This window comes from Scardinius erythrophthalmus (assembly GCF_964197995.2).
Source record: "Scardinius erythrophthalmus genome assembly, chromosome: 16".
NCBI lineage: Eukaryota > Metazoa > Chordata > Actinopteri > Cypriniformes > Leuciscidae > Scardinius > Scardinius erythrophthalmus.
The window spans coordinates 9,171,302-9,195,118 of record NC_138236.1 but is presented as its reverse complement, the minus strand read 5'-3'; the positions used below and the strand labels follow the sequence as shown (position 1 = coordinate 9,195,118).

The window sequence follows — 23,817 nt, the reverse complement described above, 5'->3', positions numbered from 1 at the left end:
AGAACATACGAGGCAATTAAAAGTTAATAGTCACAGCAAAGGAATGCTGATAGTTCTCTCTGCCTCTTTTCCAGTATGTATATGCAAAGTCTTTGAAGTCAATTTTTTTACACTGACAGCACAGTAGACATCAATATTGAGACACGCTAGCAGAGAATGACAACCTTGGCAGGGTGTGTCAAGATATTAATTTCAAATAGGCCTTTTTTTTCTTCCAAAGATTTAAACTACATGAGGACATTAATACCCATTACATATCATTTCAAAGAAACCGTAGCGAAACTGAAACCAATTTGTAGCAAGACATTCACAAAATTATTTCATATCTCTGCAAAAGGCTGATTTTCCTCTCTTCAACATTGCCATTTTCTTGCTACTACATGTGTCTTTGAGTGTTTTAACCCCTCACCTCTAGTACAAGGACAGGAAGCTCTGTAAGTTCCTCCATGACACTGCCGTGGAACTCAGTCTGAGTGAAAAGAGGTGCCTCATCATTCTGGTTGATGACATTAATGACAACCATTGTCTGGTTTTCCCATTTTCCGTCCGACGCAACCAGCCGTAACTCGTAGCGCTGCACCTGCTCATAGTCTAGCCGCTGGGCAATGAAGATTGTGCCAACCTCTGGCTCCACATCGAACGTGCCCATGGTGTTCCCGGAGGTAATCTGGTACCGCAGTTTGGCATTGGCACCTGTTTGGGGGTGTTTGGGAAGCGTTAGCATTCTAGGAAGTGTTAAGCTTGGCTGAGCTGGATAAAAAGAGAATGTCAGCATTAATCTGTGGTCATTTGATGAGGATTACATAAAGGACAAGAAAGCTCTAATGCACACAGGCATGGTATGATTGTGCTTAAATACTGAAATCAACATGCATACACATACAAAATGTCACAGACAAACTGTTTTGTACATATTTTTACATAACATACAGACAATCATCTTTACTCAATATGTCATAAAACAAATCTCATTAGATAATTTTTTTAGAAACTCACCAAGTGCACAAAAATGACACTTCACATTTTTTTTTTACAACGGCAAATGAATCAACGCTGAACTTGCTTAAACTGGACACTGATTTTCTTCTAGAGCTGCTGTACACCCAAAACAATCTTTCCTGTTATCACTGTAAAGCTGATTTAAAACAATCTGGACTTAACGATGTAGATCAGTGGTTAAAAATGTATCTCAAATTGATTGATTTAAACAATCACCACAGTCTGAATAACTGTTGTCATGTGCTCTAATAATAATAATAATACTTATTATTAAAAAGAATACAAAAATGATACCCTTCCTTTTATATGTGTTTGAAAATGTAACTTATTTAAAACTATCACCATAGTTTATCTTTCCTACTTTCTGTTGCTCCACAGATTGACCCCAACTGGCTTTATCCACCCATGGTACACTGCGGGGGGAAAAAGCTCTAGTTTCGCGCCAGCTCTATTTACCAGTCCGGATCAGATTCTATGAGACAAACACCATCTGGGCGTGATGTGTGAGGATTTCATTAGAACATGTCATGCTCATCCTGGCTACGGCCATCAAGGATGTGAAGTGTGATGTGCTGTGACGCTTGTGAGGGGAGCTCAAGTGATTTTGCCAAAAGCAAGCTTCCTTAATGACCAGGCGGGCCATATGGCGGCCCCCCCCCACAGCACCACCACAGGCCAACCAGGTTAAACCTAACTACTGTGATCTATAGGATGGTCACTGGCGATGAAAGACAGCTGAAAGTCTAGGAGACCTTGTGCTCATTCAGCTGTTGAAGAAAGTTGTGCGTGTTTTACATATTCCATCATTGAAATCAGTCTGGAGTTTAATGAACAGCTCAAAGAGGGCACTGCTAATCAGCTTTAGGAAACACTTAACAGGACCATAAAATTCCTCCTCTCCTGCAAATCAGCTCCTAATTATTCCTATTCCCCATTTTCATCCCCAGCGTAATAAGAAATATTGCATTTTAATGGCGATCTTATTCATTGTGCCTTCCAAAGCAGGAAGGGGACAGAGGGACATCAAGGTTCGATTTGCATTTCCCTTCATGACAGTAGTGAGATATTAGCTTACGCTCTGCTCAGGACTGTCCATCCAGCCATGGCAGGTCATGTCACCCTTCTCACCTCCACAGCAGCGTAGGAGTCTGATCATTAATGAGCTATAAGACACCTGCACGTCTCCATCCCGTTGCCCGTCTCCTTCACTCCAGCCTGCTTGTTGACACGGCTCCACGCCACACGTAATTTGTCATGCATATGTAACGGGTGAAGCCCTGTCGCCGTGAGAGACATTGTGCTCCCTCCTGTTTGTTTATTTGACAGATGAGCCGAAGTCACCATGCCCTGATGGAAATAAGAGCGAGATCAGGTGGAAGAATCGTGCCACCGAGATGTGTGGAGGTGACAGCCTGGAATATTCTACAGGCAGAGGATGAGAAATGAGGGGGTTGGGCAGACAGGCAGGCTGTCGCGCTACGTTGGACAGATAGGTGATTTGTCCAAGCCTGTCGCGCTCAGATTAACAGGAGCAACTCTATGGCTGTCGGAGGAAACAAGCGATGGACCGAATGTTCCAACAGGAGTAACAAAATCAACAGTAGAAGTCGCTCAGTAAACCGGAATATGCAAATTTGACCGACCACTGAGAGTTTGCTAGACTAATTCATAGATGCTCATGCATTTACGTGGTTTCATCTGCTAAGGTGATGTTTTCAGGCAGTGCTGAGATTGTCTGAAGGATATGCAGCTCTCTAAAGACATAAATAAAACATTTATTAAAAAGCCAAGTTTCATTTCAGAGGTCAAACAATGCATAGCATTAAGGTAAAGTACGCTGTCAGCAATGCTCGTACACATGCTAATTTTGGCATCTTACATTACAGAAAAAAAAAACAAAAACAAAAAAAAAACAGACCATTTTCTGCAAAATGGTTTAATGGTGATAGTTACATCATTGCAAAGTGTGTGTGCTACTGAAATAAACATGAACTCCCTGCAGTTTCAGCTTGCCCTTGAGGGGTTCAGCATACTTTGGTAACAATACTAAAGGATGCTGCTGTGCGGAGCGTTAGGACAACAAAAGTGCATGGTGTTCCTTTCTCTGCCTCTCTGTGTTATCTTAAAGAGATAGTTTGTCAAAAAATTGGAAATTCTGTCAGTATTTAAAGGGCACCTATTATGAAAAATTAACTTTTACATGGTGTTTGAACATAAATGTGTGTTGGCAGTGTGTGTACACAACCACCTCATAATGATAAAAATCCACCCAGTGCTTTTTTTATAATCCCCATAAATCATAAGCACTGTCTCAGAACAAGCTGTTCTCAGATTCGGGGCAATGTGACGTCACTTTGCACAGGCCCCTCTCATGACTGTTGATTGACACTGCAGTTTGAGCATAGACCCGCCCTGAGTGAGCTAAACACAGTCCACCAATGCTTCGATGCCGGAGCAGCTGTAGACAAGAATGTCTCCTAAGCGATTGAGGTGTTTTGTTGTTGGATGTAAGAATGAACATAGCAGTCTTCATTTACTCTCGTTGTTACTCGAGGATGGATCTGTACCGTTTGTGATCCAGCTTACGGTCTCCGGAGACCACGGCAGAAATGAAAGTGAGAGCGCGCACTTTATGACAGCTGATCAAGTAATTTTACGGATATAAGTTTTACCAGTTTATTAAGCACCCACTGAAAAGGTGTGTATATATTTGTTTGCTGTTAGTTGTAACGAGTGTTTTGTGTACTTCGCTGTGTATGTTGATGATAATGAAAGGGAGAGAGAGAGTTTATGGATAAGACTTTAATGCTCACTTCTTATACTGTGTTTATTCGGCTCTTACAGTGATTCTCTGGAGTAAAACTAATGCTCATCTTTTGTGTGATGTACAATAAACTTCACTGAACTCGTCAGTATATTTTGGTCATCATTCGGACGGGGTTTGCTACAGCAGGCTTGTATTAATAGTGGATAAAAGCAGATGACAAATAAGTTATAACAATAATTAAACTAAACTATACCTGTTCTATCTCCACATAGCATATATTAACTTCACATTATTGTCCGACTCCGAGTCGAAATGAACACCGCAACTGAGAGTTTCTGTTCTGATATTATCAGATGAGATTCTGAGCGCGAGCTCGTGAGGCTCCGCCCCCTGTGTCGGCAGCAGCAGTTCATTTGCATTTAAAGGGATACACACTAAAATAGCATGTTTTTCTGAGCTCCAAAAAATGACAATTTAAACATGCTGTAAAAAATGATCCGTTGGGTATTTTGAGCTAAATCCTCACATACATACTCTGGGGACATCAGAGACTTATTTTACATCTTGTGAGTTGTGATAAGAGTCATAATAGGTGCCCTTTAATCATCTTCATGTTGTTGTGAACCAGGGTTATTATAGTTAACTAAAACTAAAACTATTAAAAAAATTGTTGCTTGAAGAAAAAAGTTAACTGAAATAAAATATTTTTTTCAGCTAGTTGCCAAGGAATTTTTTTTCATTTTCATTTATTTTAACTTGATTTATTAAAATAATTAAAACTGAAATAAAAATAAAAAAACTATATAGAGCTTAAAAAAACAAATGACTAAAAATACACAACAAAAGTATTACAAATTCAACTAAAAGTAAAATGGAGAATACAAAAATAAAAACTAATTAAAAACTATAATAGAATCTCAATGACACTAAAATAACAGTGTTGTGAACCTGTATCAAACAGTGCATCAAATTAAATTAAGCAAATTACTAATTTCTTTTTTTACTTTTCCTCACACAAACAAGTCAACTTTAAAAGTCATGGAATAAAGTGGACCAGTCCATAATACTGGCACTATCATCTTCTGTGTTACACACAATAAAAAAAGAAAGTTATACAAATGACATGAAGGTGAGTACATTTTTTATACGTTTTTTTCTTGTAGTTTGACTAACAGATTATCAATGAATGAATCTGTGCAGCTTGTTAAATACACTTGTTTTTTTTACCACATTTAATCTCTGGTTAAACCACATAGTAAAGCCTCTCGAGAATTCTGTCAAAAATGTACCATTAGACACTCCTTTTTTCATTTTAGTATATTTTATATATTAGGCAGAGCTGCCTATTTCATTCCATTTAAAATCTCAATGGTTATTTGCCTGGGCCCTCAGATGTCACACAGCTCATGTAAATTTCTACGCAAAATCTTTCACACGAGAGTTTACTTCTATCATTAAAGAAGGCCTGCTACTTATTTATTTCTTTTTCTTGTAGACAACAAAGAAAAACAAATCAAAGAGACAAACATCAAATGGGCTGCTGAAATTGTTACTCCCACATTCACCACAGAGATTTGCTAACAAGCTCAGCACAAAAAGAACGAATTTTCCACCTAGATTTATTTCGCTCAATTTCTTTTTGCAACCCCTCCTCTTCCATCTCTGTCAAAAATATCAGTGGGCTGTCAAAAAAAAAGTCAGTGCACAAACAAACAAAAGTAAAACAACAAAAACCACAAACTAAAGACAAGTGACAGGACCACCTGAATAAGATATTTGACATGCCTACATACAACAAAAAAATTACCTTCATCTTCATCGTTAGCTGTAACGGTAATGACCACGAAACCCACTTCCTTGTCTTCCTCCACGCTGATCTCATATACAGGCTGAGAGAAAGCTGGAGCATTGTCATTTACATCTGTGACAAAAACCCTCACGTAGGCTGTGTCTACAGGGTAAAAGAGGTGTGTATTACTTTCAGATCACATCAATACATCAAATATCTCAAGACAAAAGCTCTTCTTTAATTAATTAATAATTAATTTATAAAGCAAACAAGATGGGACAACAGAAAAAACAAACAAAGTCATTGGCATAAATTGTATAATGAAATTTAATTATTAAAATTCAAGTGAATGTGAATATGTGTATATATTTATACATTTACATGACCGTTCAAAAGTTGGGGTTAGTATGATGTTTTTTTATGTTCACCAAGGCTGCATTTATTTGATCAAAACTACTAAACAGTAATATTGTAAAATGTTTGTATAATTTAAAATAGCTGTTTTAAAATGCAATTTATTCCTGTGATGGCAAAGCTGAATTTTCAGCATCCTTACTCCAGTCTTTGGTGTCACATGATCCTTCAGAAATCATTGTAATGTGCTATTTCTTCTTATTATCAATGTTGATATTTTTTGTGTTGCTTAATGTTGTTGTGGAAACAGGAAGCAATTTTTTTCAGGATTCTTTGAAGAGTAGAAATTTCAAAAGAACAGCAATATTTGATTATATATCTTTTTATGTAACAATGTAAAAGCCTTTACTGTCCCTTTTGATCAGTTAAATTCATTCTTGCTATTTCTCAAATACATTTTTTATTTGTATTTATTATAATATTTGCAAGAACACAGACTCTATAGAAAGTGTTAATAAAAAATATTATTTGTAAAAACTTGTAGTAATGATTTATTCTATAAATTGTATTAAACATCCTAATCACTGTTTAATATTAAAACTGAGGTCTAATTATATTATACGTGGCCTAAATTACACACAAATCCCTGGGTTGGCATTAGTTCTTCATTAGGCGTGACTCATTGAAGTCTTAATGAATGGAGTTCATTCTGGAGGCTGGTGAAGGGGGAAACAGAGTGACCGAGGGGTTAAGAAGACATGGTTGATGGATCACACCTGTGTTGGGTTGGCCCTGCTGACCGGGTCGGGCCGACTCGGAGCTGTCCTGAGACTGGACCTCGATCAAGTAGGAGCCTTTCTGCTCACGGTCAAAAGTGGCCCGGGTGTGGATGATGCCCGTGTAGGAATTAATGCTGAAGAACTGCGAGTCGCCACTTTGATCCTTCAGAATGATGTAGTTAATCTATGTAGGAAAGAGTGTCAAAGAAGATTAAAAGAGAACTATGCATCAACTAATTTAAGAATCACATACAGTATTTGACAAATATTAAGTCAAGTGATCTGGTAGTTCTAGAGTTTTAGAACGAACCAAGAAGGATCATACTCGGAAGATTCTCACCATGCCATGAAGACCAGAGTCCAAGTCAGAGGCTGAGACCTGAGCCACTGATGTGCCAATCTCTGCACCCTCTGGAACCGTTGCCTCATACGTGGATGACATGAAGAAGGGAACGTTGTCGTTCACATCTGGAAGAAAAAAACAATGAGAGCAATCAGTTACAAATGAAACACTACTGAAACAAATCTTCCAGTGGATTCATATAGACATGATAGATTAGAGGTAAACATTATTTTTCAATAAATTCAGTGGCCCCAAAAAATATTTAGTGTGAGGTTTTAATGTGTGGATTCAAATAATGCAGGTTTATTGTCTGGATTCTTTGCTCTTAGTGGATTACAGCTCATCTAAACTAGTTGTTCTGTGGGCTTTTTGTCTCCTTTTCCCTCTATTTCAATCTCCATTTGCCTCTTAATTAATGCTGATGTGGTCTCAAGTGTTGTGCTTTGATGCCAAAGCTCTTCACTATTCCTATTACACACACACACACACACACATACACACACCGTCACTCTGCGCCCCCCACCCGCCGCCTGTCATGCACTCATCAGCACACTAGATTTCTACATACACTCAATGACAGAAGAGAACACTTTTTGTGTACAAATGCACAGCACAGGCTAAATGAGCTATGAAGAAAGGGAAGAAAAAAAACATTAGCGTCAGCGCCTCAAACACAATCAGTGGATCAGATCAGACACTGCTGTGCTTCTGAGAAACCGCGCTGGCATGAAACGCTGATTGCTAAACTACCGCAAATGTGTTTACCTCTCCGAGGGCACACAGGCAGCGTGGAACCAGTTGTCGAGGCGTATTTGTAGCGTGCTAGTGAGAGGTGTCAACATGGACTATTATCATTGTGTCAGATTTTTACATTTTTGTTCTCCTTTCTTTTTGTCTTGGACAAAGGAAGAAGTACCATGGTGTTACCATGATTTTTAGACATGGAACCATGGTGATACATTTATAATGTTACAAAAGATTAATAATTCAGATAAATGCGGTGCTTTTGAACTTTCTATTCATCAAAGAATCAAACAAAATGCATTGCAGTTTCCACAGAAATATTACTTTTTTTAACATTGATAATAATAATAAGAAATGTTTTTGAGCACCAAATCAGCATATTAGAATGATTTCTGAAGGATCATGAGACACTGGAGTAAAGATACTGAAAATTCAGCTTTGCCATAATAAATTACATTTATTTCATGATAAATATATCAAAATAGAAAACAGTTCAAGTTGCATTCAAATTTCATAACATGACTATTTTTTTTACTGTATTTTTGATTAAATAAATGCAGCCTTGGTGAGTATAAGAGACAAAAACTAAAAAATAATTTGCATGGCATACTGAAAAGCATCCATAAATCAGTTTAAAATAATCTAAAATAATAATAAAATAAACAAATAAATACATAATAATAAAAAAAAACTGACCCCAAATTTGCAGCACTTATATTCATGCTTAAATATAATTAATTATAATTTCCAGAAGATCAGGGTATCTCTCACCTGTGATGTTGACATAGACAGTGGTGAAGGAAGCTAGCGGTACGGCCGCCACGTTCTGCACACGCACTCGGAGCGTAAAGAAACGCGTGGTCTCATAGTCCAGATTCTCTGCCACCAAGATAGAAGCAGAACCGTCCCTCCGGTTAGGCTTGATGTAGAAGCGCACAGGCATGTTGGTCTCGGGAACCTGACCTTCCTCCAGGTTATAAGTCACCCTGGGGTCACCAAGAGGGGACGTTGCCTTGATGGTCTGTTGGGAGGGGAAAATGAGCTTGAGGTGGGTGATATAAAATTAAACATGGCCTGCATGGTGAAATATTATGTTATGAAAAGGGCGTTGGAAAATGTGTCTGTTACATCTGAAACCTTTTGATGTGCATTACCAATATGGGTTTGTGTGTGCTTGGATGTGCTATAATACTTTAAACACATATTCATGTAAGATGTAAACACCTATTCCTAAAGCTCAAACAAGATAATTAGCATAATTTGTGAGAAGGCATTTGAAATCAGCAGAACTGTCGGGCAAGCACCCATTGACTGCAATGTGTGAATACATTAGACACGTTTCATCTATAATCCATTCAATTGCTTATTGAACTAATATTGACAGTTTGGGAGTAACTTTCTGCAGTAGTAGTTTCCAAAAGTCCTCCTCACAGAGCTATATGTTTATATCATATTTAATTACAAAACCAATGATTACACATATCCTCTTAAGAAAGAATACACTTTAGTGAGTGGAAATAAACTGAGAAGAATATTCAGCCATCACATAAACACCAATCAATGACAACATAAACAGAAATGCTAAACTGTAGCATTCTTAGCTAAGCTACTCATGATTTATAGTTAGGAGGATTCATAGTTAGTACATAGTATTTCTCTAGCTCAAAAAAATTAGGTATTTAAATCTTGATGAAGGTGACAGCAATAAACATGACAAAAAGATTAATTTACTTTCAGATACTAATATACTTAATAAACTACAAAATAACAGTGATGAAAAACTTTTTTCATATTTGCATATTTTTACTATAAAAAGTACTGTTGAAAAAAGTACTGTAGATTGTTACTGTAGATTGTAGTTATTGTCACTGCTGAAAAATGCAGTTGAATACGGAGCATTGCTACTTTTACTTGGCTGTTAACCTGTAGACATGGATACTTTTTATTGTTCTCATGGCATGTGCTGTGCAACAATCCTAGAAATGTAATGCCACAACATGAAAGTCAAAGCCATTGTTTAATTAGTGTTCAGACATTTGGATGACACTTGACATTAGTGTTCAGTACTTGGATACAAGACATATAGCCGGTTTTGGCTTGGAAAATCCAATATTACAGCTGGAACTTGTCTGTGAGGGGAACTCAAAGTCTTTTAGATGACTAAAACACATTTAACCCAAAACACCATCAACCAAATGACACCGTAAAGCAAACAAAACATTCCGATGACAATACGGCCAATGGCACAGCAAAGCCAACAGTCAAAACTCAAAGAGAAAGACTGAAACCATTTATGGTCATCCAGAGTGAGGAACACTTGGCGTCTAGCGCAGGTTATAAAACTTAGTCGACAGAGGAAAAAGGGCGAAAAGGTAGAGCAAAATAAAAGTGGATGGGGAGAGAGAGATGTTATAGTGGGAGAACTCTGTGTGTCATGGGTCCAGTCAGCCATTAAATCAACCCTGGCCATGATTTTGAGAGCATCCGCCCACTGCAACACAGAAAACAAGTACCTTAAAAGCTCTGTGGCTTTTGCTTCCTGCTTTTAAGTGTTGGCTTTGCCATTCGGTACGCGTCTCCCAACAGAAATGACCTATTCAGTAAACTTATTTGCAGTCACTTTGACAGAGCTCCACTAACTTCCCTGACCAATACTTCTCTCCCAGTTCCAGTGCATCTCAATACTGATGCAGATCTCAGAATGTGTTTTAAGTAGTAACTGTTTTTGAGAAAATTTCATTAAGATTTGTCATGGTCTATTCTATCCGGCCAACAATATAATACAACTGTAAAGGCAAAAAAAATATTTATTGTGGTAACACTTTTAAGGTGACGTAGTTACATGTTACTACATGTACTTACTATAGTAATAACAGTAAATTATGCATGATTACAAGTAACTAACCCTAAACCATAACCCTAACTTTATAGTAAGTACATAGTTAATTAATATTACTTAGTACTCATCTGAGGAAGTACAATGTAACTATGTCACCTAAAAATTAAGAGTAACCTTTATTGTTATAAAAATGAATTACATTAATAAGAATTTGGGAGGAACCATTTCAAAATTACCATGAACATATTTGTTTTATTATGCCATTACTTTCATGAATATTTTCCACCCAAATAATGATGATTATTTTTGATTAACAGTTTGCTATTGGAAATTAAGATAAGGGTTCATGCATGAAAACATCACAATGTAAAACAAAACCAAAAACAAACAAACAATGGCCTTAAAACAGGCCACATTTTCTTCATGCTAAATTTAATTTTTTTTTGTTTCTTAATGTTTCACTGTGAAATATTATTTTATATAGTATTTATTTTGATTTACACAACAAATGTAATAATTGAATTGTAAAATGAACATGATAAAATAGTGTAAAATGGCATTTGTACATAAAGAACTTGTGGGGCCTGAAACATTAAAGTGGTTACTCACACACTCTAAGCACACCTCAAAAAAGCTCTCAGAAGTTACCTAGACAGGTGCTCCTGTCCAATGGGACATCTTGCATTTACTTCAAAGCTTTAAGTTCAACTAATTCATCATGTTGTTCATTCTTATCCAAAGTGACTTACAGTGCAGTTTCTACAGGGACAATACACCAGGAGTAATCCAAGGTTAAGTGTTTTGATCAAGAGTACAATGGTAATATTTCACAGATCAACCGTTGTGGGATTTAAACCTACAGCCTTTCATTTACCAGCCCACCACCCCATTCTTTTGGTTAACCACTCGTGGGGTTAAACTATTCATGCTACCAAAAGTTCCCCTATTGAACTAAACAGAAATTTGGTCAACTTTCAAATCCCAACCTGTCTAATCTTCCCTCCAAGTGTTTATTAACGGACGTCTCTCAGGCTTGATGAGAACGGCATTCTCATTATCCATACACACGAACAAGGCCCTTTAAATTACATCCTCAAGGTTGCAATTACTGCTTTTGAAAATGTGTTAATTAGCATTCCTTGAGATAATACCACAATGAGCTGACTGATATTTAAATTTTTAATTAGTTAGACAGAGAGACAGATAGACAGATGAAGGAGAAAAGCGAGGGGGGAGGAAGCGAGAGCGAGAAATGAATAGGAGCACTCGACGCACAACAAGGCTACTCAGTGTTGCTAATGAATGCATTATACTGTTTAACAAGCATAATTTGTATTTAGAGTTCTGAGGATGAATTAGCATGAAGGCTCCCAATGCACAGAACAGATTTGAACAGCCAGTTGCTACAGTTATTCTACATCAGGGAGTTCATGCTGTATTCAGAGGGTTGAAGAGAAAGAGAGCTCGACTGTAATTGTGGTAAAGCACTTTGTTTTTCAAGTCATATTACGGGTAACACCTCGGTGTTAGAGTTCGGGTGCGGTGGGGGCGTTAAAGGGAGGGAAATAGAGACACGAAAGAAAGGATAAAGACAATGAGGTTATTTGTCCAATTGCCAAGGTGCGTTCCATTAACAAAGTCAGTGATTGGATCTGAATACTTGTGCAACCTGTGTTTTGAAACCCCTCGACTGCAATTATAATCAAAAGAAGTTTGGAGGGGTGATGAAGTAGTTTAAAAATAGAGTGGTAGAATATGATATTGAAACTCAACGGAGAGCAGGAAGGTAGGTGATAAAAAGCTCTAAGTAACAACACTTATCTGGTTTTCTGACTGAAGAGACACTGAAGGTGACCTCCAGGTACATCCTCCATTAGCAAAGCTATGTGAGTGGGCAGGGATGCACAGATCTGCTCTGACACACACTGCCCCAAGGACCATCACCTTCATGTACACACGGTGGCGAGCTTAGTGCTAACACACACACACACACATATCTAGACATGAAGAAATGTAACTTCAAACACAAAAGCTGAGAATACAGATAAAAGAAATACAGATTATATGATTCATGCCCTTCTGAATTTCCACACTAGTCAAGGCTGATTAGGCTAGATAGTGCTGGTTTGGGACTGGTTTAGCTTGTTGACCAGCCTTGCAAACTTACATTTATTAATTTAGCAGATGCTTTTATCCAAAAACACAGTTGATGGGACCCCTTGACTTCCATAGTATTTTATATTATATTTTATGCGCTTCTGTCATGCTCATTTTGCGATCTAGCTAGTTTTCAGTCAGCTGATGAAATGGTGAGGTTGTGTGACTTCGTTCTATGAAAGAGTGTGTAGTGCGGGTTTTAGGGTAGCATTGCGTGGCTACTGGAAGTGGAAACGCAACTTGATTTTGGGCTCGGTGCTTGAGGTCAGAGGTTATTTGCCCCGCCCGGCATGTTGTTAGCCCTGGCTTGCACTGGCCCGACAGTGGAAAAGCAGCTAATGTTGCCTATCAACTGTTTGGTTACCCATATTCTTCAAAATATCTTCTTATGTGTTCAGCAGAAGAAAGAAATTCATACAGGTTTGGAACAACTTGAGGGTGAGCAAATTATGACAGAAAAACTTAATTTTTGGGTGAACTATCCCTTCTTAAAGAGGCAACAATGCAAGAAAGTGGTATCAGTATAAAGTTTCCAACATTGTCTAGAATAGTACAAGCTAGAACACAGAGGGATTTAAAGTAGTGAAAGCATAAGAAGTTTTTCTTTTTATAAAGAGTCAGCAGGATGTAGTTATGTGCTCACGGAAGAGATCAGTTTTCAGCTGTTTTTTGAATATGGATTCGGCTGTCTGTATAGACTTGAAGAATCCTCCACCAGCAAGGAACAGTGAATGAGAAGGTTCTGTAAAGTGATTTTGTGCCAATCTGTGATGGAACCATGAGGCACCATTCACTCACCAATCGCAGGCTTCTGGGGGGGGAAATGTAGCTAGTCGGAGGTTTAGCTAGCCATTTAGCATGGTTAAACTTGTTGAGCAAGGAAATCTTCCTGGTTTTATTAGTTAAAGGAATAGTGCACTCAAGAATAAACTCAGGCCATTTTTTTATCTTTTACACAAATCAACATTCAGTTACTATCAATGGTTACACTTTATTTAAGGTGTCCGTGTTACAGTGTAATAATAATTAATTACATGTACTTACTATAGGGTTATGGTTAGGATTAGGGTGTGGTTTAGGGTTAGTTGCATGTAATTATGCACAATTTATAGTAATTACTATAGTAACTACATAGTTAACTTGCAACAAGGACACTGTAAATTAAAGTGTTACTCTATGCACAAATGCGACGATTAAATTCTGACGGTTGAACTATTTCTTTAAGAACATCAGAATAAAGCATCCAAAACATATTCTAGTGACCATGCTGCTTTTTTTAAATCAGGGTAGCCTTTTACACCAACACTAAATACTTATATAAAAGACCAAAACTAACACAATGAGAAACTCTTGACCCTGAATTTGCAGCAGGTACAAACAAAGCCATAAATGGAAAGATGGCAGAACAAAAGATAATCTGAGAGCTGTGGTCTCATGTCCTGTATTAAACAAAGCAAAACTATTCAACAAATCAGAAATAACAGCAAAAAAGGACTGAAAGAGACAAAGAGTAGCTGGTGAGATCCAGTGCAAAGGGCTGTTCAAAAAAACATATCTGGATGATAAGATGGGTAATGGCACTGCCAACAAAATGAGTACAGCCCGAGGTGCCATGAAATTAGCAATAATTAGAAATTATCTCATTATACAGCAATGGCATCAGAAAGAAAAAGCTGATCAGAGATGCCTTACGGTGGCTCTTATTCGGTGCCCATCATAAAGTACACTTCAATGCGGTCACATTGGATATTGTGTCCTAGAAAGTGACAGTTTTACTTAAAACAAGCCCTGCTACATATAATCTAATCATTTATACTACAGTATATAGAAGTCAGAGTTGCAAATATTTAGAGCCAAGCCATGAAAGTAGTACAGGTTAGAATGTCATTAGTATAAGTGAGGAGAGTTCTATAGGAGATAATTAGAGAGGTAAAGAAACATCTGTATTAAAATATGTAACATGCAGCGCGTGGAAGACCGATATTAATTTTCTTTGACAGTGATGCTAACAGAAGCCCTCAGAGGAGAGCGGGCTGTCAAGAGATTAATGCAGTTAACTGAGCTTCACGCTGCTAGTAAAGTCCCGGCCAATTAGAAACTACTATGCAACATGACGTTTAAGCTCTATCTATCCATATAGATCTGTCTGTCTGTCGGCCTGTCTATCAACAATATTTCTCTTGACTTGGCCGGCCATCTTGGAGTACATTCTGGGATTGCCTTATCCACAAATGATACATGAATAATTTCCCTAGAATTTGGACAAGTTATCTTATAAGGCAACATATTATGTGGAAGTGCTGTTTAAAATGCTGTCTAGGAAGCCAACTCAGTAGGTTTTGGAACATAACTTCTATGAGTGTGTCTATATATTTCCCCTTCAGTGCAAACCCTGTAGCTCTTTACAAACAGGTTAACAAAAATGACTAGCGAAGCAGTCCGCTCACTAAAACCCATGCCGATGCAACCACCCTTTACAAGCCAGCGGGGATAAAAGGTATTTTAAGATCAAACATCCCACCCAAGCCTATTTTACATCCTGTGGCAACGTGAAGAGGAGAACATCCCCGTCACAGTTTGAGCCACTGAGGACTGCTAAGACAGATGCGGAGGTTCATACACATTGCAGAATAGCTGGCAGCAGCCAGAGGAAGCCGCTGATGTCAGGGAAACAGTGACTCCAGCAGAACTCCTCCTGGCGCTCTTCACTGATAAATCTGCTGTATGTGAGGAAAACAGACTCAGTGGACTGGCCTTTTTGCCCCTTTTGAATGAATTAGAATGGAATGTTAAGACAAGCAGTCTGCTTGAGTTTGCTGGACAGATGAGGTTGTTTGTGGATGCTGATCTCTCTGTGGGTACAAGCTCCCAGACGAATGTAAAATGTGACAGCGAATGAAACGGGCTGAAATAGCAAACAAGATGAAGGCTGGATAAGATGTGACAAGCCTCAGCGGTAAGAAAGTCACAACACTCTACCTCTGCTTATCAACAGCACAACCAAAGCAAAAAGCAATGTGAGTGAAAACCACTCTTCTGCTAAAAACAACAACAGTGAATGTGAAAACCTAGTGAACTGCATTTGAAGACATCATAGAAGTGGACCTGACGCAAAGGCTGTTACAAAAAGTAGGTATCTTAATTATGATGGCTTCTTAAATATCTAATTTTCTTTTTGTGGAGAAGACAATCCCAGAATGCACTATGACAAGCTCGGTGAAAATGAACGCAACATGGCAGATGAAGTGAGAGATTTTAATTATAATAATTAATTCAATACTCAGAAGTATTGATAAACATATAAATAGAATATAAAAAGAACAGACCCAAAATTGTCCATTTATGCTTATTGTGTCAATTCTCTAGCTTCGTCTGTAATAAAATCAACTAGGTTGTGCGCAGAGTGCACTGTATGCATGACACACATGAGTTGCTGCTACTGTATATAGAGTGTTCCAAGTGATTACGTCAACAGGGCAAAAAAAATAAAATAATAATAATTATATCCAGAATTTTTTTTTATCATGGTTTCTAGAAAAATATTAAGCAGAAGAACTGTTTTCAGCATTGATAATAATAAGAAATGTTTCTTGAGCACCAAATCAGGTTATTTTAATGATTTCTGAAGAATCATGTGACACTGAAGACTGGAGTAATAATGCAGAAAATTCAGCTTTACCATCACAGGAATAAATTACATATAATAAATTAAATCAGTTGTTTTACAATGTAATCATATTTTTACAGTATTACTATTTTAACTGTATTTTTGAATATCTTACTGACTCTAAACATTTAAATAGTAGTGTATACAGTTATACTCTATATTAATTTATACCATGGTCTGTCTGAATAATTGATTCTGATTGGCTGGAAGGTGTGCAATAAAACCATTTAATTCACAGGTAGTTTCCAGGTCAGTTTAATCACCGTTCTAGATTAATGCGCTGCTTTCATTGAAGACATCATTCGAACACACAGATCGGAGATTGCGATGCGCACACACAGAGGATTCAGGAGCACAGAAACCTGTTGCCAGCAATGCCCTATGACTTTGATCGATAAAATAGCTTCACTCCTGAATTGCTACATTTGATTTATCAGCAACAATAATGCTGTTTTTGAAGCTTATAAAACCTGCGGCTTCACTATTAGTAGACACTGCACAGACACAGGTAATTCACACACGCATCTTTCATCTCACCCTCTATAATTCAAATAAAAGTAATCTTACTGCAGTACTTTATCTCTGTGTCTGATTTCAAAGAGGCAGAATGCTAGATCTAATGAGCCGTAACTGAAGAAAATAACCATATTTTAACTCTTCCGGTCAATTATTACGCTGCAAACATCCATAACATCTTTAACCTGTCAATGTTGGCAAATGACCATGGTATAAGTGTGATAATCCACGGCTAGCTGTGCATTAAACGATTTGAATGCACCTACGCTTTGCGTCGGGTGGTTCTTTGCCTCCACGCTGTGCATTAAAATAGATTATTGCACAGCTAGCTGTGGATTACCCCTTACTTAACAGTTAGGTCCAGCCGCACAATCTGATTATCTGAAAAGTCATGCATTTATGTTAAGTGGGTTTTAATTATGCAATTTAGTAGTTGTACTTTGTGTTTGCCATATTTGATGATGTTTTATTAACAAAGTTTAGGAGGAGAACGTTCAGATAATCAACCCAATGATCACGAGAGGATATATATATATAGCCGACTTACCTTTGTCCCAGAACAGTTTTCCAGCATCCCTCCACCACCCCAACTCCTCACTCTCAATTATTTCCATCCCAGCTAGGGATGGGGGGAGTACTCTGAATTCTGGCAAAATTCCGAGCTCAGAGCCCTCCCCTCGGACAACACGGCAAATATGCATACTCTTTACTATATCTGATTATATGTAAGTGCTAACAAATGAAACACTCTTTTAAAAAGCAGAGAGGAACTTGTGGTTGAGTATATGAATGTATCACCACTATTTTGCTGTCGCGTGGAGTGTTCTCCGGGATTGTGACCCAATATTCCGCCTGTTCCCACTGTGGGGGCTGGTTGTGTACATTGGTGATGATAACAGTGAGGTCGACCGAGCTGCTCCGACTCCCTCCATCTGTAGCGATGATCTGCTGGCTGATCCGTGATGTCTGTCAGGATGAGAGACAGGTGATATAATACAGCCTAGGGGCTTTCAACATACACTGAAACAATACAGGTAAGTACACTGAGACCGTAAAGACAGGTGATGTTTTTTGTCAACGGGAATTCAGTGATGAGAAATCTCTGAGATACTTCCACCTGAAGAATTGGTCACCAATATCCATTGGATGTTTCACATCCAGAAAATCAACTACAGCTGCTAAGACTCTAGATATTAGTTTTTTTTTTATTTGACTTTCAAGACCGAGGGCTGGTGATATAAAATGTGTTTCATTCAAATTACTCCTAATTATCAAAAAGCACTTCAAAGATTGAGTCAGCAGTAAACTTTGCTTAACTGGCTCCAAAATTTAGCATTTTTCAGGTCAGTAAAAAGGAAAGGAAGATGCAGACAGGAAGAGACAGACGGAGAATGAGAGGAGGCAAGAAAAACAGCAGGGGGGCAGTTTAAGTTGTCAATTTGAAGACAGATAAGTTTAGTGTGAGTGACATTGTCTGCCGTTCTAAAACAGATCCACTTGGACATAAGTGATGCAAGGCAGCCAGCCTGGCTAATGAAAAACATGGACCAGACTTACATTATACAGTCTTAATGACCTGCTCTGTGGAAATTGCATCCACATTAATTTCTGTTAAGAGCAACGACATGTTAACAGTGGTGTTGTTCTGGACGTAAACTGTGCATTAAGTCCTCGGATACTTTACCTGAAGACTGCCATCTTATGACACTATAAACAGGATGCAAGATGTCACTGAAGTACGACCTGTCTTTCTGGCCGCACTTCTTTATGTGCATACAGCATTTTTTATGTCAAATCAACCTTCAACATCTCAGAGCTTCTATATCCAGCATAGAAATGACGCACACAGCCATTCGTGAGCAGAAAAGTGAAGACGATGACATTTCTGACCAGACCAATGAACACACATACACAAGAAATTTTCTTCAACTATGAAAAATTTGGCTTGTAAACTTACAAAATAACTCTTAAAACACACTTTTTTATACTCTCACTAGATTAATCTAATAATATCTATGGGGTAAAATTGTTGGTCATGCTGGAAAGGACACCATAACATTCTCTTTGTTTCACTCTTTGTTTAGATCACCATAAGTTTTACATGTACATTTTTAGATTGCTTATTTATGATTATGACTGGGTCTCAGACAAGAGTTACACAGGCATTAAGGCATGATAATAAGTTTCCATATAACGAAAATGCTAAAAAAGGTTGACAACATTTGTTAGTTTAATACAAATTAATTTCTGGGTCATAAAAGTGCCCAAAGACATTTGAAGAAACACCCAAAAATGAAGCACAAAGTATAAATGCCATTATGCAAGATGAAAATAAATGTAAAAAAAAAAAAAAAAAAAAGATGTTAATAATGACGATAAAAAAGTAGGCAAGGTTCGTTTTTTAAAATTAACTACACTCTCTGAATAAAGGAAACCATACATGTGTTTATGCTTATGATAACAGAATGCTATCCCTCCAGACAAGGTTTGTACAGATATATATAGGATCTTTCTTGATCCCAACAAAGTTTAATATGCAAAACTCTGAGGATCTGAACAAAGAATAAAATAAGATCTGGAGGATGATGAGTGAGAATATGCGTTCTACTCCAGCATTTAAAAAACACACACATGCAAGTACCTGTACTACACTAAGTAAGGGGTTTTCTCAGTGTGTGTTTATGTGCACATGTACTTGTATCTTTAAACACAAGTTTGATCATACATTTGTTCATTATTTATATTGTTTATTTGTAACAATAGAAGTCTGTGGCATGTCCCCATTTTGAAAGCTAGTTAAAGGTGTGTGTATGTGAGTAGGTGTGTGAAATGTGCACCTGTGAGATAGGCTGGTTGACGTAGATCCATCCTGTGCTGGGGTTGATGTGAAAGTAAGCTGGGCTCTGCTGGGACAGAGAGTAGGTGATGGCCGCATTGGTGCCCTGATCGTCATCATGAGCCGCCGCCCTCAGGAAGCTAGTCCCAACCGGCGTGTCCTCTCGCAGGAAGTCTGACATGGGAAGGGTTAACACAGGCATCAACAAAAACAAATAACAACAGTCTTCAAACAAGAAATGCATGCTGCTATTAAAATCCATGTGCAGCGAAAAGGGGGGGGGGAAAGAATGCGCGTCCCAGAAACATTTCAATCTTTCCCTTTAATTGTTAATGAGCTTTCTCACTAACGCGTTTAATGTGATGAAAAGGAATTCTGACATCAAACTTACAGAACTTATATTTGCAATTATAAGCAAAATCCTTCAGAAGAGCCAAACAGATTTCTCACACTTTGAGCAAGCTTTCCAGGATTGCATTCGATTTCATCTAAAATGATTAGTGATGTGTTTATACTGTGTTCAGCGCATTAAAACTCACCTTGCTAAGACTGTTATGCATTTTTAATATTGAGGTTAATGTGTATTGACTACACTCTGGAATCCTGGACTTGAGAATTTGTTAAGCTTGCAAAATCCTTACTGCCCTTAAGTGCAATGTTAAAGGTCCGTTTATAAATGTTTAAAGAGTCTACAGCTAAGACTTGAGTTGTGACTGCCATGAATGCCTTCTTGCTCTCCTTTCACTCCTTTATATATGCAAATGAGCAGAGGAACAGATCTTAAGTACTGGTAAAAGATCCTATCACTGCAGACCGTTTGGAAGATTTCATACCATAGCATGATTATGTAACAAATATAAAAAAGTGACACTGTAAAAAACTTTTACTTATTGCATACTCTCTTGTACACTGTAGATAACATCAGCATCAATTTGACCTAGTCTTCAATAAGAGTGATGAACATTTTTCAGTGGTTCTTACATTGGTAGCGGCTGTTCTCGAACTTGGGGTCGTTGTCGTTCTGGTCAGCAATGAGGACAGTGATCTGACAGATGCCGATGAGGGGCTCCTGTGCTTGGTCCGTAGCCGTGACTGACAGCGAATACTCTCGCTGCCTCTCTCGGTCAAAACTTACCGCTGTACTGATCACACCTATGGATGCACACAGTGGCATCTCACTGGTGAATTGCTTAAGTTTAATGCTAATAAACAGCATGAATTTGTAAACCAACCAACCAACATGACAGCTCTTCGGTTCAACTGTGTGTAATCAATGATCTGGTAAAGGAGGAAGTATGCACCTGTATCAGGGTTTATAGTGAAGCCTGGTGAGGCTCCGTCCCTCTGCATTATCCCATACTTGACCTCCCCGTTGACCCCTGTGTCGGCATCGTGGGCGCGCACGCTCAGGACGGAAGTGCCTGGGGGTTGATTCTCCAGGACCAGTGCATTCACGCTGTAGTTGTGGCACTTTGAAGAAACAAAACCAGTTTCAGACATGGATACTGCAGAATATGTACAGGTTCTTAGCAAATGCCTTGGCAAAGACCAATACCAAGGTCTCAAACAAAAACTAAATAGTACTAGATTGATGCTGGACATTTGGTTCCTCATAACAACAGAGAAAGAGCAAGGAAAAAGCAAGAATGGGAGAGCAAGACATGACGACAGAGAGAATTCGAGTTGTACTTAGGATAAAGTGTTTATAAATTCCTCTTGTGAAGTCCTGTCACTCCATAATAGGAGTAAACACTTATAATGAGCCCTCAACCTCCCTCTTCCTCATACTCCTCTTGCTTTCTCATCATGCTCCCATTACAGAATGGGCATCTGGCAGGGCCTCCTGGTGAGCGGTGCCCACGAGGGAGCGGCATGTCAACTTAAGGCGATTAATCAAGTGACTAGATCGATACTGGGGCTAAAAGCTGGAATTAGCTTCCCTCCCATCCTCTGAAGAGAATTCTCACTGCGCTTTGCACTTCACACCTCTCTCATTGTCTTTCGACACACACTCACCCTTCTGAGAGGGCTTAGGGAGGATTTCTCAGTTTAGCAAGGGAAAAGACTCAAACAGATAGTCTATTGCCGTAATCTGCTGTGATATAAGGAGCGCCGGTAACCAGCGACTGCAAAGCAGGGTGAAGGTTTGAATTCGTCTGAATGTCGAAAAGCGTGTGGGGCCAAGATGAGGGAGTGTTATTGGGTGAACCTCAAAAAGCTTTTCAAGAACATGATTGGGTCATATTGCACTTTAAAAAAAGAAAATGAAGAAATGATTTGTTGCATAATGGGACCATTAATATTTTTTTTGTATTTTGACAAGTTTCATAACATTTCTATCCCTGAATTGTAATTACTGCAATGAGTAATAAATCTTATTCTCATGCTGTATTGCAAAAAACATCATAGTAATATTTGTTGTATCGCTTTTAACTAATGCTAATTTTAATAAAACACTAGATTTGCAAACAGTTGTAAGAGAGCAGACCAATCCAATTCAATGTAAATATAATGTTGATGGCATCGCTTCAAAGTGCATTTTGAATGCTGAACTTTATATTGACTTGTATAACAGTATATATCATTGAGTCGATGAGAATTAAAATTTTGGCTTAAAAAATGGCAATATGAAAATGTGGGGAAAGGGAGCTCATTTGTCATGAAAATAATAAATCACAATACAAAAAAAGTACAAAATTGGCTTAATTTTCTTTGTACATAATATTCTAATTTATTTTATTTTGAAGTGTCGCAAATGCGTTTTGTGCAATTAATTATTAGCTATGCAGAGCATATAACCATCTAAATTCAAGAGACATTTAAAAACCAAACACTCAGACTATAGAAAATGAGGATTGCTGAGGTGTTCTCATGCCAATACTAAAAAATCACCTCTAATAAATACATAGGTTAAATAACTATCAATGTTTGAATTTAAGCACGCTTTTGAACAATAAAGAAGTTTGGTATTGTGTTGAGCCACTGCTTGATGTAAAATCAGAGTCTCTTGAAGCCAGTTGAGAACCAGTGAAAGAGAAGGAAAAGACTATGGTCAGCAGGGCAGGCACAGAGAGAAAGAGAGAGACAGGAACAGGGCCAGATGTTGCCCCTGGGGCTCACTTAGTGCTTCTATTTCATATGCATCCCCTGTGCCGGTGAGTAATTCCCCCTTGAAATATTCATGGGCAGCAGCAGAGGAGGTGGCGGCAGCGGCGGCAGCAGAAATAGGGCCTGTGGGGCTCACGGAAAGTGTATAGGGACACAGCTCTGCCTCCTACGCACTCACATACAGCCCTCCTGCACCACCGGCCTGCGCTGAGAAGCTCTCCCACCGGAGACCTCCAAGAGCCTTTAGATCTCCTACTGCCAGCTGTCTGCTCTTCCCACAGCTCTGCTTTCACCTGTCTCTTTCTCGCTGTGTTTCCTTTTCCACATGCTCTTCAATATTTGCTCTCTTTTACTTGCTCATTTTGGGGCGAATTCACAAAATAGCTTTTTTTTTAGCCAGATGAGCAACGTATTCAGGAAGAGCATTTTGAAAAGCCGATTCAGGTATCTGGTTTGTAGTCTGAGTATGTCAGATCATGTCAGTCTGCTACATCCTCAAGTCAAATCAAGTCAATACACCTTTAATTATATAGCACTTTATAAAATACAGATCGATTTCAAGCAGGAATATAACACAAAAGCAGCTCTAAAAAAATCAATAGTGTCCTCATTTAGCTAAAGTCAGTTCAGAGTTTGGTTCAGTTCAATAACTATGTAAAGTTGATCAATTATGAAATAAGTTCAATTCAGCTATAAGCAGCTGTTGATTCAATTCAGTTGCCTCACACAATTCAGTGCCTTCACAATCTAGCCTTCATAAACAAAATTAAGAATAGCAGGATGAAAATTGCGTTCAGATATGATTTTGTGGGTGTGCTTGTGCAGTTAGTTGATTTCCATAGTGTCTTAAGTGATTGGGTGATAAAACGAGCCTGAGCATGTCATCAGTAGGCGTATTTCATTGTTTATCCTTTATCTT

At 38.2% G+C, this 23,817-nt stretch overlaps 1 protein-coding gene across 1 annotated transcript in view; it reads right to left on the bottom strand.

The window, feature by feature from the left end:
* LOC308703819 (neural-cadherin) overlaps nt 1-23,817 on the bottom strand; it is a gene marked incomplete at its 5' end in the record, with an annotated part of 121,012 nt that overhangs the window by 17,336 nt on the left and 79,859 nt on the right. Inside the window, 9 exons of the mRNA XM_081387752.1 lie at nt 410-693; nt 5,574-5,717; nt 6,686-6,872; nt 7,029-7,156; nt 8,547-8,796; nt 17,753-17,920; nt 19,792-19,964; nt 20,772-20,942; nt 21,092-21,260. Coding sequence (XP_081243878.1) covers nt 410-693; nt 5,574-5,717; nt 6,686-6,872; nt 7,029-7,156; nt 8,547-8,796; nt 17,753-17,920; nt 19,792-19,964; nt 20,772-20,942; nt 21,092-21,260 — 1,674 coding nt within the window. The remainder of the gene's footprint in view (nt 1-409; nt 694-5,573; nt 5,718-6,685; nt 6,873-7,028; nt 7,157-8,546; nt 8,797-17,752; nt 17,921-19,791; nt 19,965-20,771; nt 20,943-21,091; nt 21,261-23,817) is intronic.